The following is a 14281-nucleotide window of genomic DNA, read 5'->3' on the forward strand; positions in this document are numbered from 1 at the left end:
GCAGAGCCACTTGCACCACTACTGGTAATATGTATTGTTAGTAGTACTGAATATCAACTACAAGCACTTCGGTTAACATTAACTATAAAAGTACTTTGGTGAATATATTTCTTATCATCCAGAGACTTGCAGTTGAGTGAGGTTCACATAACCCTTGCTCAAAGACACTTGGGCAGAACACGTCTGCCGTTAATAGATTGACCGTTAAGATAGATACAACAATACAATATCTAACTACTGGTTAGATGATCAGGTATCTATAACGATTAAATAGCTATCTAACAATTAGATATCTATGAATGAAATATATATCTAATCATTGAATAGATACAGGTGTGCCATTTCAAAACATCACACGTCCTGCCATTGGCAAGACAGTAGATTTTCAGGGGATCTGCAGAACATTGAGCTTGTAGATCAGCTATTTTGTGCTATTTTTATGACCTTCTCTGACCTTCGAAGTTCAAATCTACCCATGAAGGTGCATTCTTCTCTTCAATGGGAATGGAGTGGTTTCTTGCCATTTGTGAGTTTCTGCAAAAATACGCTCCATTCTCTATAAAAAGTAGAAAGGCAAAACAGGGACCTGAGGGAAAAAATACATTTGCAGGAGATTTTCAGGAAAAGATCAGTAAATACTGAAGAGTTGAAAAACGGCACATCTGTATCTGACGATTCGATATCCAACCAGAAATCTAACAATTACCGGTAGATAGATAGCTAATGATGATATATCATTATAATCGTTACATATATAACAGTCAGGTAGACAATATAACAGTCAGGTAGACATCAAACCATTAGATATTGAACAATTGGATAGATATATCTAATTATTAGATAGATATCTATCTATTAGATAGCCCTCTCTAACTATTAGATAGATAGATATATTACGATTAGATATTGCACAATTAGATAATTATCTAATTATTAATACAAAATAACTAAGATAAAATAAGATAAAAAAAGTGTGACCAACCACAGACCTCCACAGACTTGCATCACTCACAGCCCAGCCAATCAGAGGACTAAGGACTTGCGTCACTCACAGCCCAGCCAACCGAAGGGCTCAGCTGACAGAGTTTTGTTGTTTAAGCCCGCCCATCGCTGGAATGAATCGGTTTAAAACGTTTGGTCCAGAATAGGGGTTCTCAACGGTGGGCTCCGGGGACCCCCAGGGGGCCTCGGGCGGATCCCCAGCTAAATGATTGATTTGATTTATATTTATTACTAGGGCTGGGACTTTAACTGATTAATTTAGATTAATTAACTACAGAAAAATAACATGACTAAAAAGAAATTACACGTTTTAATTGCGCTTCGTTTTTGCACCACGGAACCTTTCTAACCGGACGAGTTTAAGGCGGACCGATCATACTGGTGCACCAACCCACAGACAAAACTAAATGCGTTTTGATTGAAAAAAAAAGAAATAAAATACTTCTCAGGTCTCAATATTTATATGCGATTAAACATGCGATTAATTTTGATTCATTACAAAGCCATTTGATTTTTTCCCAGCCCTTTTATTACTTTAGTTTTATAAGTTAATAAAACTATAGAGATGTTTTCTCCAGAGACAGGGTAGGAGTTCTGGACCAAAAGGACGGACCGTTTCTGAACAATGAAAGTTGGGGTCCCAGAGATAAAATACAAATATACAAACCTTATCAAATGGGGGTCCTAGAAAACAAAAACACAAAAGAAGGTTGAGCTTCACTGGGCTAAAGGGTTCATCGCTGGGCTAAAGGGTTCATACATGTAGATAGACACTTTGGTTGTTGTAGGAATTGAACCTGTGACTTTATAGTGACGTGTATGTGTGTGCGTGTGTTTGTTTGTGCGCGCGCGTGAGGGTGTGCGTGCATGCATGTGTTTGTGTATGCATACGTGTGCGTGTAGAAAATGTCTTTATTGACGTGTTTATTTTTTATGGAAATGTCTTTATATCAAACAGCGTCGTCTCAGAGTGTCTATATATACATATAGACACAAACGGAGCCAAAATAGTTTTATTATATTGGTATATGTATTCATCATGTAGCCATTTAGTTTTGTTCCATGTCATTACCTCCATGAGAACGTGCCTTCAACCCGCTGGTACGACTTACGTCTTTAATTAAGCCTGAATACCCCGTTGTGCGCTATAATTAAACCATCCACCTTCACGCCAGCGAGCTGGCGAGGTAGCAAGCTAACGAGGTAGCAACTAGCCGAGCTAAAAACCTAGCCAGCTAACGTGCTAGCTTGAAGGTGGATCCGTGTCGTCGGCCCGGCGACACGCGATACGACGACGTATAAATGGAGCTTTCTTGTGGTGCTATTTTATCATCTCCGACGCTGGAAACGGAGTCGGCGTGTCGTCTGTCTTCACGTGAGCGTTGTGTTTTGGTTCCATCGTGTGGTGGTTTTGGAGTTTTTCACTCGAGACTTGCTCTGGTCCCCAGCGTTAGTGAGTTCTCTAACAAAGTATTCTCTTATTGACCAGATTTACTGCAGCCGACAGATCTGTTCTGTACCTGTAGGTGGCAGTGTGGAATGAACAGATGTTTCTCCGTCTGTCCTTCCAGTCGTCCCGTGTTCTACCGCTTATCCGGAGTCGGGTCACGGGGGCAACATTATCCACTTCCTCCCGGGGGGTTCCTGAGGTATTCCAAGGCCAGTGTGGAGATGTAATCCCCCTCAAATCTATTTTAGAAAAGTCTCCTTTTGGACAGGTGTTGAAAACTAGCACCTGTGCTGTATACACTTTAAGCAATGCATCTGGTTTGTCCAATGTGATTGTAATGTCCATGCCAGGGGGTCTCCTCCCAAAGGAGATATAATCCATCTAGTCCTTGGTCTGAAAGGAGTAGCAAAATTATATTCATCTTTTACTACAGTTTAGACGATGTAAAACCGGTCACTGAGGAATTACTTAGATGGTTCTTTAACCTTCTAATTTCAAGGACCTTCATAACTCTTTAAGAGAGTACAAATGGAACGGGTCCATTTGGTTCCATTTGTACACTGAAGCAATGGACCAGAGCTCAACTCAAAACCACTTATAGGAGACATAGCTGTTGATGGGGACATTCATTGACTGTCATGTGGGTGGACCAAACTGTTGGACCTTAGGTTACGGTTCAGCTACCAAGGGTTCAGCTACCAAGGATTCAGCTACCAAGGGTTCAGTTACGAAGGGTTCAGCTACCAAGGGTTCAGCTACCAAGGGTTCAGTTACGAAGGGTTCAGCTACCAAGGGTTCAGCTACCAAGGGTTCAGTTACGAAGGGTTCAGCTACCAAGGGTTCAGCTACCAAGGGTTCAGTTACGAAGGGTTCAGCTACCAAGGATTCAGCTACCAAGGGTTCAGTTACGAAGGGTTCAGCTACCAAGGGTTCAGCTACCAAGGGTTCAGTTACGAAGGGTTCAGCTACCAAGGGTTCAGCTACCAAGGGTTCAGTTACGAAGGGTTCAGCTACCAAGGGTTCAGCTACCAAGGGTTCAGCTACCAAGGGTTCAGCTACCAAGGGTTCAGCTACCAAGGGTTCAGCTACCAAGGGTTCAGTTACGAAGGGTTCAGTTACGAAGGGCTCAGCCACCAAGGTTTCAGCTAACAAGGTCTCAGCCACCAAGGTTTCAGGTAACAAGGGTTCAGCCACCAAGCCACGGACACTCGTTCAACCGTTTGGTCCATCAACTGTGAGTCTACAATCATGTGTAGCACAGCTCCGCTGGGTGAGTGGTGGTTCCATCAACCTGTAATGAAGTTCACTCCGTCGGTGGAAGAAGTGAACAAAACACTCTCACTCCCCAGGACGGTCTATTGTGACTGCTTGGGACAAACGTGACCCGACGTCAAATGTTTGAGCGGAAGGGGGAGGGAGGGGGTACATGGGCTTGTGGACTTCTGCTTGTGGAAGTGCCGTTCTCAAACCCAGATACCCAGAAAGATAACAGTTAAGACGACGGATGCGCACTGTCGCCTAAAGCAGAAGTCTGCTTCAGCCGACTCAACGGTGTTGGAGTTAAAGGAGTAGTTCACCCTCAAAATGACTTTCCTGGAGGGAGACACAAATACTGTCTTTGACTGGAGAGGGAGTCGTTAGGTGGTTATTGCTCTAAGTCTAATGAGTCATTAAAACATATGCTGACATGTTGGCACACTGACAATCTAGATAAAAACATGGATCTTCATTTCAAAAAGGTTGCTGACCTCTGCCCTATAGTCATCATGTGATGTCCAGGGTTTCCCCACCACTTCCCCCCTTTCCAGTCAAACTCTTGCTATTGGGTGAGATCCGTCTCAGTAAGTCACCCTCTGCCGTGCTGGGGGTGAGAACAGAACGTGATGGGGTGAGAACGTGCCAGTAAGTCACCCTGGGGTCTGTCTGGGGGTGAGAACGCGTTGAGGAGAAATGAAAGCACATGTTACTGTATGAGCTGGTTGATCATGTGATGAAACTTAATTTAATCGAATTAAATGATGAATCCAAAATGATGTGCGTTTTATTTCATTTTTGACAGTACATGGTTTTACATGTGATGAATGAAACAATATCAATTAATGACCTATTTGTTGTTTAGACAGTCTAGTGTTTAACCTTACCAGTCCAGTAGGTGGCAGTATTAGTCAACATTGTATTTAAGAGAACAGTCTCTGTATGTAGCCTATTATGTAAGAGAGCAGTGTCCAGAATGCTACCAGCCTCCACCTGAGTGGTTCTACTGCCCACAGTAAAACCCACTCACCTGACACAAAGCCCTGGATGAAGAGGTGAACAGAGGCTCTGATTTAGTAAAATATGCTAATTATCTCATTAAGTATGCACAATACAACAATATACTTTACAGAAATGGATTTTACAGGGGAAAATACATGAGAATCATTGAGAAAATGTTGGTAGCCTACACCCTTTAATCAGGTTTGTAGAGTTTTCTCCCTGTCTATCATGTTGGGGTAATGCGAGATAGTGCGTTATATTTCTTGATTCTTTTCTTTTTTGAATGATTTCCTTTGTAGCATGACAGTGTTGTGTTGCATCAGGATAAACAATAAGTAGTTGTGACATTGCATTCCATGACATGACAGTGATTTTAATCAGTGTTCAAGTTTCTTCCTCTGATGTTCCATTACTTAACTAGAATGGAATCACAATAATGTCCCAAGCCTTTCTCATCAACAGAATACCTGTCCTTATGAAAACTATTAGCTTCCTTGCCAAAAAGAAAACTAGTTTAGCTGGTAGAGTCTGATCTCCTCCTGTCCTCAAGTAACACGCTCTTCAAAGCCAGCAGTCTCTAGCCTATACTGTCACTCTGAAAAGAATTGTGCTAAATGTCACTAACACTAAGGCGCTCTACAGACGGACAGCGGTTGCCGCCGGGGCTCCCGCTTGGATCTGCAAGGACCGCGCCGCGGTGATACACTAACACACTCGCTCTTTGAGTAAACGCTGCGCGGTATTTCACAAAGATGAACACAATCCATCTCTCACCGCCCGCGTACGCATGCACAAACGAGCACGCTCGCGGGGATTTTCACGGGACTGCGCCCGCTCGCCTCGCCGCCTCTAAACTTCGCTGCGCGGACGAAATAGCCGCCCGCCTCTCATTGAAAATGAATTACTAGCAGGCGGTGACCGCGTACCGTCTGGAATCCCCTTAAAGGTTATTGTGTTTTATTCATCTTATTTCAAATAACACAACACAACGCTAGGGGAAAAAATAAATAAATAAACATTGTGTGTGGTGGGTCTTTGAAGGGAGAATAAGCAGCTTCCTTCTTTTTTAATACAGATTTTATTTTTCATTTTCATAGTTACAGCAGTCAGCAGTATGGAGACAGAAATGGTGTAGGTTGCCATTAAAAAGCAGAGAAAATAAATTGAGAAAAGTTTGGTACACCCTTTAGGGAGCGTGTCTGTGTTACTACATCTCATCATTTCGACACCCGACTCTAACCCTCACCCTAACCTTAACCTCCGTGGAGTGAGTCGCTAACCCTCCGGTCGAAATCTTGGGCGTTCGCAAAAGCGAGATTTCCCCCACCGCACAGTTTTCTCCCTGTCTATCATGTTGGGGTAATGTGAGATAGTGTCTCACTCTACCCCGAAGCAATTGTCTCACTTTACCCCACAGCCACATATTGGGGAAAAAGGATATCTTTTATCAATTCAGGGTTATCTTCAGCTAGCATCTTTCACATGGATTTATAAGTTGTTAGTTCATCAACATGTGTGATATAAAATGTTCTCCCCGATTCAATTTGCTTTTACACAACAGCTGTTTATGTTGACAGATTATGTTGATTATGTTGTCATTTTTTTGTGAAAAAAAGCATGTTTTCCACAGCACTATCAGGTCCTCTCCTTCATGGCAAGGGGGAAATTCAAGGGTCTTGAAAATATAATGGTCACATGACCACAAATGTGTTCCATTGCCTAGATACCGGGGGTGTGTCTCAGTTTATCCAGTGTCTCAGTTTAATGTGTTAGCTAACCTGCTTAGCCATACTATATCACACTGTGTCCCTTGTGTTAACAATGGATGGATAGAGTTTAGCTGCGCTTATCTGTGACAATAAAGTTAGTCTGCCCCTAGCAACAGGTGACTCTGAAGAAAATAATACATTGTTACTTTCTGATTGGCTGATGAGTGAAGCAGGACGTGAAAATAGAGTGGGGAGTTTCCAGTATTAAGAAGCAGGTTTCAAGTAAACATGAACGATAGAATCACAAGTTTTTTTTTTTGTAATAAATTAATATAATAATCTCACACAAATGATGCTGATTAATAGCTGTAATAGCATTATGATGACACATTCAGCATGTTGTTGATTGGCCCTGCAAAGCAGTCAGTATGTAAGCTCACACACACACACACACACACACACACACACACACACACACACTCCTCCGATCAAGTGACACTTTGATCACATGACTCCACTGTGGCGGTGTAGTCCCCTACAGCATTGGTTCTCAACCTGTGGCTCGGGTCCCCAGATGATTAGCTTAATGTGCAACATTGTTTTCTCTCTCAACTATAAACAAACCAACATAAAGTTTAAGGCGCCGTACAGACATTTGCGTGAAACATCTTCTCCGTATCGTCTGAGAATGGCCACTGGGGGCGCCGTACTAATGCATTGTCAATGGAAGGTTGTTTGGTGTTTTGTCGTTGCTGTGTCTCTTGGCCAAAAGATAGGCTGTGGTTGAGCTAGAGACACAGCAACGACAAAAAACCAAACAACCTTCCATTGACAATGCATTAGTACGGCGCTCCCAGTGGCCATTCTCAGACGATATGGAGAAGATGTTTCACGAATATGTGTGAGTCCAGCCTACGTGTATGGAGGGTATCTGCACATTTCCAAAGTGACAATTTAGGACTTTTTAATACCTCTAAAGTGAAACATTAAACATTAGCCAAATTGGCAGATCTATCCCCCTTGGGATAATAAAGGTATCTATCTATCTATCTACATGCAGATCTACAAGCCTCAACTCTTATAGTGCTCGTCAGGGTGGGGTGGGGTGGGGGGTCCCCAGTTAAAATATGATTATTTTGGGGGTCCCCAGAATATGATTATTTTGGCGGTCCCCAGTTAAAATATGATTATTTTGGGGGTTGCGGCCTGAAAAGGTTGAGAAGCACTGATCTAGACTAACTTTGTACCAGTGGTGTTGGACTGATTGGACCCTCAGTCACCAGCTTGACCTCTGACCTCCACCACTCTACGCCTGTAAGAGGAGCTCTAACCCTGGTTAGCCAACCCGGCCTGGTGGGGATATGCTCTCTGAGGAGCACCCTGTTCTAGTTAGTTAGTTTGTTTGTTTTATTTGTTTATGTGTTTGTTTCTTTATTTCTTTGTTTCCAACTCTATGTTTTTCTTCAAAATTCCAGAATATCGTCTCCCTGGAGACATATGATGTGACATCATATCTTTATTCTGATTGGCTGGCTCTTCTAAACACCAGAACACACCCTCCTTCTTTCTCCGTCAGACTGCAGAACTTCTGTTGTCGTAAACATCTGTTTAATCTGATCTGTTTAATCTGATCTGTTTAATCTGGTCTGTTTAATTACATTACATTTAATGAACTTCAGTTCAGATCAGTGATGATGAAGATTCCAGCCACCCTCCTCATCCTCTCCTCTCTACTTGGTGTCAGAGCCATCCCAGGAAGTAAGTGTTACTATATCTATTTGTTATTATATATGAAATATATTTATACATATATTACTGTTATTATCCCAGGTAGTAAGTATAATCATATAAATCATATATATATATAGGCCTACTGTTATTACCGGGATATAACTTGTACCTTTTTATTGCTATTATCAAATGTAGTATGTTAATTAATTAATTAATTAAATATTAATAAAATAAAATAAATATATACATCATTACAGCCTGCCTTCCATATTAATCCATTTCAGAATATTATAAAACTATTTTTTGTTCCATTTGTGAATAATGATTATTATTATTTTTTCACATGAAGCTACTTTAATATTTAACCTTTATCGTCATATTGAAGTCAATCCATCATCAAAGAAAGGGGAAAACAGCGCCCTCTCTGTTTGGTTCCACTGCATCTGTTCTTGAGATTGAGACATGATATTGAACTTTGGAACCAAACATGAATGTTTAACATGTGATGGTGTTATTGTCACTTTGAAGATGTTTATTAATTGATGTAATGTGTTTTCTGTACAGTGATACACAGGGATACTGCTGTCATTGGCTGTTCAGACCCAGATAAACTCATTGATGCAGAGAAGATGTATGGAGTGGATGGAGAGATCTACTTGTACGCTGACTTCAACAAAGGGAAGGAGGAGGAGCCTCAGCCTGACTTCATGGATCCAAAAATCACCGTCACAGATGAATATCAACGAGCTTTGAATGAGCAGGAGGTCTGCAAAGCTGACCTGAAGACTCTTCTCTCTGCCTCCAAGAACCCACCTGTGAAACTGGGTACAGAAATACTGATTATAACTATTAACACAACTATAAATATTAAATACACACAAACTATGAACATGTACTTTTTGACTTTAATGAAAACATTAAAATATAAAATATACAAAACATGATTTAATTTATTTAATAATGTAATCATGAATTTGTTCAAGGCGTGTTGATGTCATACGGTATGTAATTGTGTGTGTGTGCGTGTGTGCGTGTGTGTGTGTGTGTGTGTGTGTGTGTGTGTGTGTGTGTGTGTGTGTGTGTGTGTGTGCGTGTGTGTGTGTGTGTGTGTGTCTACAGAAGAACCACACACCCCCATCATGTTCACCAAACATGAGGTAGAAGTGGGCGTGGCCAACGTTCTGATCTGTCATGTGATTGGCTTCTACCCTGCTCCAATCAGCATCAGCTGGACCAGGAACACCCTCAACCTGACCAATGACATCACCAGCAGCGTCCCGTACCCCAACCAGGATGGAACCTTCAGCCAGTTCTCCAGACTGAAGTTCACTCCAGAGCAGGGAGACATCTACAGCTGTACGGTCAACCACCAATCACTGAGCAGCCCTCAGACCAGACTGTGGGGTAAGAACTGTCTGTAAATATACACTGTATATTAGTGATACGCGGGCCGACCCGGTGCCCCCACCCGCCCGCCAACCCGCCCGTGATGTGGGTGGGTTGGTCAAGGTTTCAGACTCAATTGGCGGGCGGCGGGCGGGTTATCACCACTCTCATGTGCAAAAAATGAATACGAATAATCACCTGTTCTTATTTTGCCTTTTATTCTTAATAAGAGTTGGCCTATAAGAATAAGAATACAACAGATCAAGGTTTCTCCTCCGCTCCTTGGTGCGAGGACCGTCCCAATTCCGCTCCTGTTGGGGCCGCGAACCACATTTTGCTAACATTTGACACAACGTGAGCACAGCAGAGAAGATTGCACAAACAATTCAGCGTGTGCGCTGATCAGGATTTCACTTATATGTCTCTGTCATCCACACAAGTCCGTTTATAAATACTTTGTGTCGGTTAGGTTATATAACCAGCCAGTCAACGGATACGATTTGAAACACAACTTTTATAAGTGAGATGGATTTTTTGACTGAATGAACCAACCACGCACACCTCGAGTCTCTCCCATCTCTCCAATCTGGTGATTAATCAATAACCAACAGGATATATTGTCGGTCTTTTGCTGTCTGTTTAAAGTGCGAGGCGCTTTATAAATATGATTGAGATAAAACCTGAAACGCCATTCTTACCCCAACGATGCCCCCACGATTCAGAGAGAACGAACCTCTTTGAATGAATGTCTTTTAGGCTAAACCCCAATTTGAACAACACGTTTGTTTATTTAGCCCATGATAATATTGTGCTACTGTAAACCTATCTGTAAAGCGACTTTGGGTACTTAGAAGAGCCGTATATAAAAATGAGCTATTGTGGAGATGATATACCATCTTTTTTTTAAATGCGGGTTGCGGGGCGGGCGGATTCGTTGATTTGTATATTGTTCTGCGGCGCGGGCGGGCGGGTTACGTTCCGCGCGGGCTGTGGGCCGTGCCGCGCATCACTACTGTACATACTGTTTATAAATACACCTTTGTATTTATTTTTTATAAATAAACAATGATAAACACAGCACTAATAAACAAAACAGTCTTGATTATAATGTCTTATTATGTCATATTTGTGTGTGTGTGTGTGTGTGTGTGTGTGTGTGTGTGTGTGTGTGTGTGTGTGTGTGTGTGTGTGTGTGTGTTTCTCTCCAGATGTGGAGGTCCAGGTCCAGTCCAGTGTGGGTCCAGATGTGTTCTGTGGGGCGGGGCTGACCATCGCTCTGCTGGGGGTTGCCATGGGAACCTTCTTCCTCATCAAAGGAAATCAATAACTAACTAAAACCATTCATGAAATATCAATTTAAATACACCTGTTTGCATGTTCCTCTGTCCCCATGTCCCAATGTCCAATTGTCCCTATGACCCATGGTGTGGTTTAAATTCTTAGATAAAGCGTCTTTATTCTATAAAATAATGTGCTATAAATAAAGTGCTATTTGCACAATTTACAAATGATCCCCGGCGTCTGTTTTTTATTTATTTGATTATTTCATTAATTATTTTCTGTGGATCATTTATAAAAGATAAGCAGTGTCTGTATTTCATATGTGTGAGCCTCACATGCACTGCCATTTACTGCTGTAAACTAAGAATCTTTGACTCGTTTGGCATCTCCACTTGCTGCCTCTGGGTTGGATGAGCACAAATACTTGCTTTATTTAAGGATGGTCATTGACATATAGAACACTTTTTACATATTGAGTCACTATGATGGTCGTGAATAACATGTACAGTAAATAATGTTACTAAAGGAGGGTCTATCAATTTTTACATGCAATTCACAAAGCAGGACCACCGCCATCACCCCTGGACCACAGAATAAGTGACATCAATGAACCATGTGTCTCCATGTCTACTGCTATTTCATAGGATGAATGAGTTGTGGCTGCCGCCATGAAACAAATCTCAAACTGCTGCATGGCATAAATAGGCCAAAAGAATCCAATATCCAAACATAAATTGAATTCAAAACAATTGAACCTGTTTGTCTGGTCAGCCGTGACTAGGCCTACAGTCATTGCAGAGCTCCACGACTGGGTCTAGGTAATAGAATTGTAGCCCATGGAGGTTTAAAGTTCCCTCAAAGTTGATTTTGCCTAGCAAGCTGCTTGGACAAAGTTCAGAATAATTCAGCAATCACGCACATGGGCGAGTGCACGTATCCGCCTGCATGGGTGACAGCAGACTGCTTAATTTTGATATGTTATTTTACAAATGTTGGCCATTGAACATGTGTTTGTTATTAACAGGAGGCACGTATAGACTGCTCTCTCTCTCTTTCTCTCTCTCTCTCTCTCTCTCTCTCTCTCTCTCTCTCTCTCTCTCTCTTGCTTTATATCGCTCACTCTCGCTGTCACTTAACTGTGCTTGCATCCCTCACTTCTCCTCTGTCAAGATTGATAGCAAGGGGGAAAATGGGAACAAATGTTGTTTTAAAATGATACTCACTTACTGTAGGAGTGCCATTTCCCCCCAAGTCACTGCTGGACACAATGCACATATGAACCCATGCATGTTCACGAGCAACTTGCTTTATCAACAGTGGCGGAACTACCCCCTGGCGTGCCCACACGCGAGGTTTTCACCAAGTGCCCCTCAACAACAACAACAACAACAAGAGCAGTTGGGCACATTTTGTTCCATTATCCATATTTGACATTATCTTGGTTTCTGAGAGCATGGTAAATATTAACTGTTGCCCCAAAGTCTTGTGTTGAAAGTAAACTTTATATTCCATATCCATAATGCCCAACGTGTTGTTTTACTCAGAAGTCAGAACGTCTCTTCAGCCTGTGTTCCGTCAGCAGCACTAAGGGAGCTTCCTGTAGAGATTCCTGTCATACCAGTGGACATTTCAAAACAAGAGTCATTGTATTGGATGCGTTATTGGAAATCACACCGCAGCTCCGGGCGGAGCCGTTTGTTTACACATCCGTCGGCAGGTTAGTTACTCAGAGCGTTAGTTTCACTGAGGTTAAGGTTAGGGTTAGGGTTAGGGTTAGGCATAGTTTCACTTAGGTTAAGGTTAGGGTTAGGGTTAGGCATAGTTTTACTGAGGTTAAGGTTAGGGTTAGGGTTAGAGTTAGGGTTAGGTTTAAGTGATCGCACCTCCGTGCGGTCCAAGCGAACAAAAAGGAGCGCTCCCTAGCGCCACTTCAGCCAATCAAAAGCTTCCATGGGCGGGGTTTGCCCAGAGCTGCGGTGTCATTTCCAATCACGCGTATTGGATATTTGTAATGTGATCATTCAACACATGTTTTATTTTGAAATGGTAGCAGCCTACAGGAAATAGAAGCAGCAGGCACTGTCACACTGGACAGAACAGCGGCTCCATCTTTATTTTACAATTGAGCAAAAGCTGCATCCCACTTCCAAGCCCATTCACGCCCACTTTGCATCCACTTCAACTCAACTTCAACTCACCGGTAGGGAGAAGAACGTACAGAATAATACCGCCCATAACTCTATGCCGTCCGCTCATTCGCTAATCGCTAGGATCAGGGGGGTCACTTGGGTATGGCAGGGGTATGCAGCTATATACCATAGCCTGGGTCCAGGGGGTCCAGGGGGGAAGATAAAAGTTAGTTCTAAATATAAATCCATGAATGTCTCTTAGTCATGTTGCCATACCTTAGCTTTTTCTGAACTGACGCCACTGGCTAGGATCCCGCTACACTTCCACAGCACAGACGGAAAGTTACAGCAGAGTCCCACAACAAGAAGAGCATCAACACGTATTTTTTTCTCCAGTGACAATGACGACCATAAGCCCAACTACAGCACAAAAAGGTACTGGCAATTTCTTTCTGTAAAAAAAGCAGACGCGCTGCTGCTGTGTGCATGCATGTCCCCACTGTCCCACTATCTGCTCTCTAAAATGTACACCTACTTGAGTAAAAGCACAAAAGTAATGCTATTCGCTACCACCCTACGGCCGTATCTGCTCTCTAAAATGTACTCGAGTAAAATGTACTCGAGTAAAAGCACAAAAGTAATGCTATTCGCTACCACCCTACAACGGCCGCTCGCGTGCGTGCGCTACGTGCAGTCCGTTAATGACCACTGGCTTGTAATTAGTAGGCTGCTCCTCGCCTGTCTAGATGTCTCATTCACAGAGCTTTTCCCGTTAACAACGTGGCGAGGGGGGCTAGACAGGAGCGCCGCGTAGCGGCGCGAGTTTCTAGTCTGTATACATTGTTATTAGATTTTACCGACAGCACAAGCCTGACTCGGCCACTGGGCCCCAAACAACTCTGGGCCCTCACCTATGGCCCTCACGCAATAGCGTTGTCTGCGTCAGCGGTAGTTACCCCATTGTTAATCAACCATATTAAATACTCACTATCAGTATTGCGTGCACCTGTCTGCAGGGAGTGTTGGACCGGAGGAGTAGGATGAAGGCATGACGACTAAATTGGGGAGAAAAAAGGGCAGAAAAAAAGGACAAGGATAGTTTTCAATGAATTATTATCAAATATAGTTTTATTGTTCTGAAGGGAGGAATCTTTTGGAAAGTGAATTTGATGGTATCACACAAACTTACTGTTTAATTTGCTGTAGTTTTGGTTTGATGTCTGCCTGGTAACAAGTGATGAGAGTGAATGGTGTTTTTTCATTGGTTGTTGTAGAGTAGAGACGGGGAAATGAGTCAGTGATCATTTCCTCATCAGAACGTCAACTCATCAACACTT

The 14281-nt window shown here is 42.6% G+C and overlaps 1 protein-coding gene across 1 annotated transcript; it reads left to right on the plus strand.

Moving 5' to 3' along the window:
• The first annotated feature begins 8008 nt into the window (after positions 1–8008).
• Positions 8009–10892, plus strand: LOC308282506 (H-2 class II histocompatibility antigen, A-R alpha chain-like). Its single transcript, XM_080722871.1, has 4 exons — positions 8009–8175; positions 8713–8973; positions 9268–9552; positions 10743–10892. Exons 1-4 carry the CDS (start codon positions 8109–8111, stop codon positions 10859–10861), a joined length of 732 nt encoding a protein of 243 aa, XP_080578997.1. The 5' UTR covers positions 8009–8108; the 3' UTR covers positions 10862–10892.
• The last annotated feature ends 3389 nt before the right edge of the window (positions 10893–14281 follow it).

This window comes from Nannobrachium achirus (assembly GCF_963921795.1).
Source record: "Nannobrachium achirus genome assembly, chromosome: 3".
Taxonomy (NCBI): domain Eukaryota; kingdom Metazoa; phylum Chordata; class Actinopteri; order Myctophiformes; family Myctophidae; genus Nannobrachium; species Nannobrachium achirus.

Excerpts from the sequence above, each read along its gene's own strand:
- LOC308282506 (XM_080722871.1), top strand. The coding sequence starts at position 8,109 with ATGATGAAGATTCCAGCCACCCTCCTCATCCTCTCCTCTCTACTTGGT. Across the intron at positions 8,974-9,267 it reads GAACCCACCTGTGAAACTGG|AAGAACCACACACCCCCATC; the intron begins GTACAGAAATAC and ends GTGTGTCTACAG. Across the intron at positions 9,553-10,742 it reads CCCTCAGACCAGACTGTGGG|ATGTGGAGGTCCAGGTCCAG; the intron begins GTAAGAACTGTC and ends GTTTCTCTCCAG.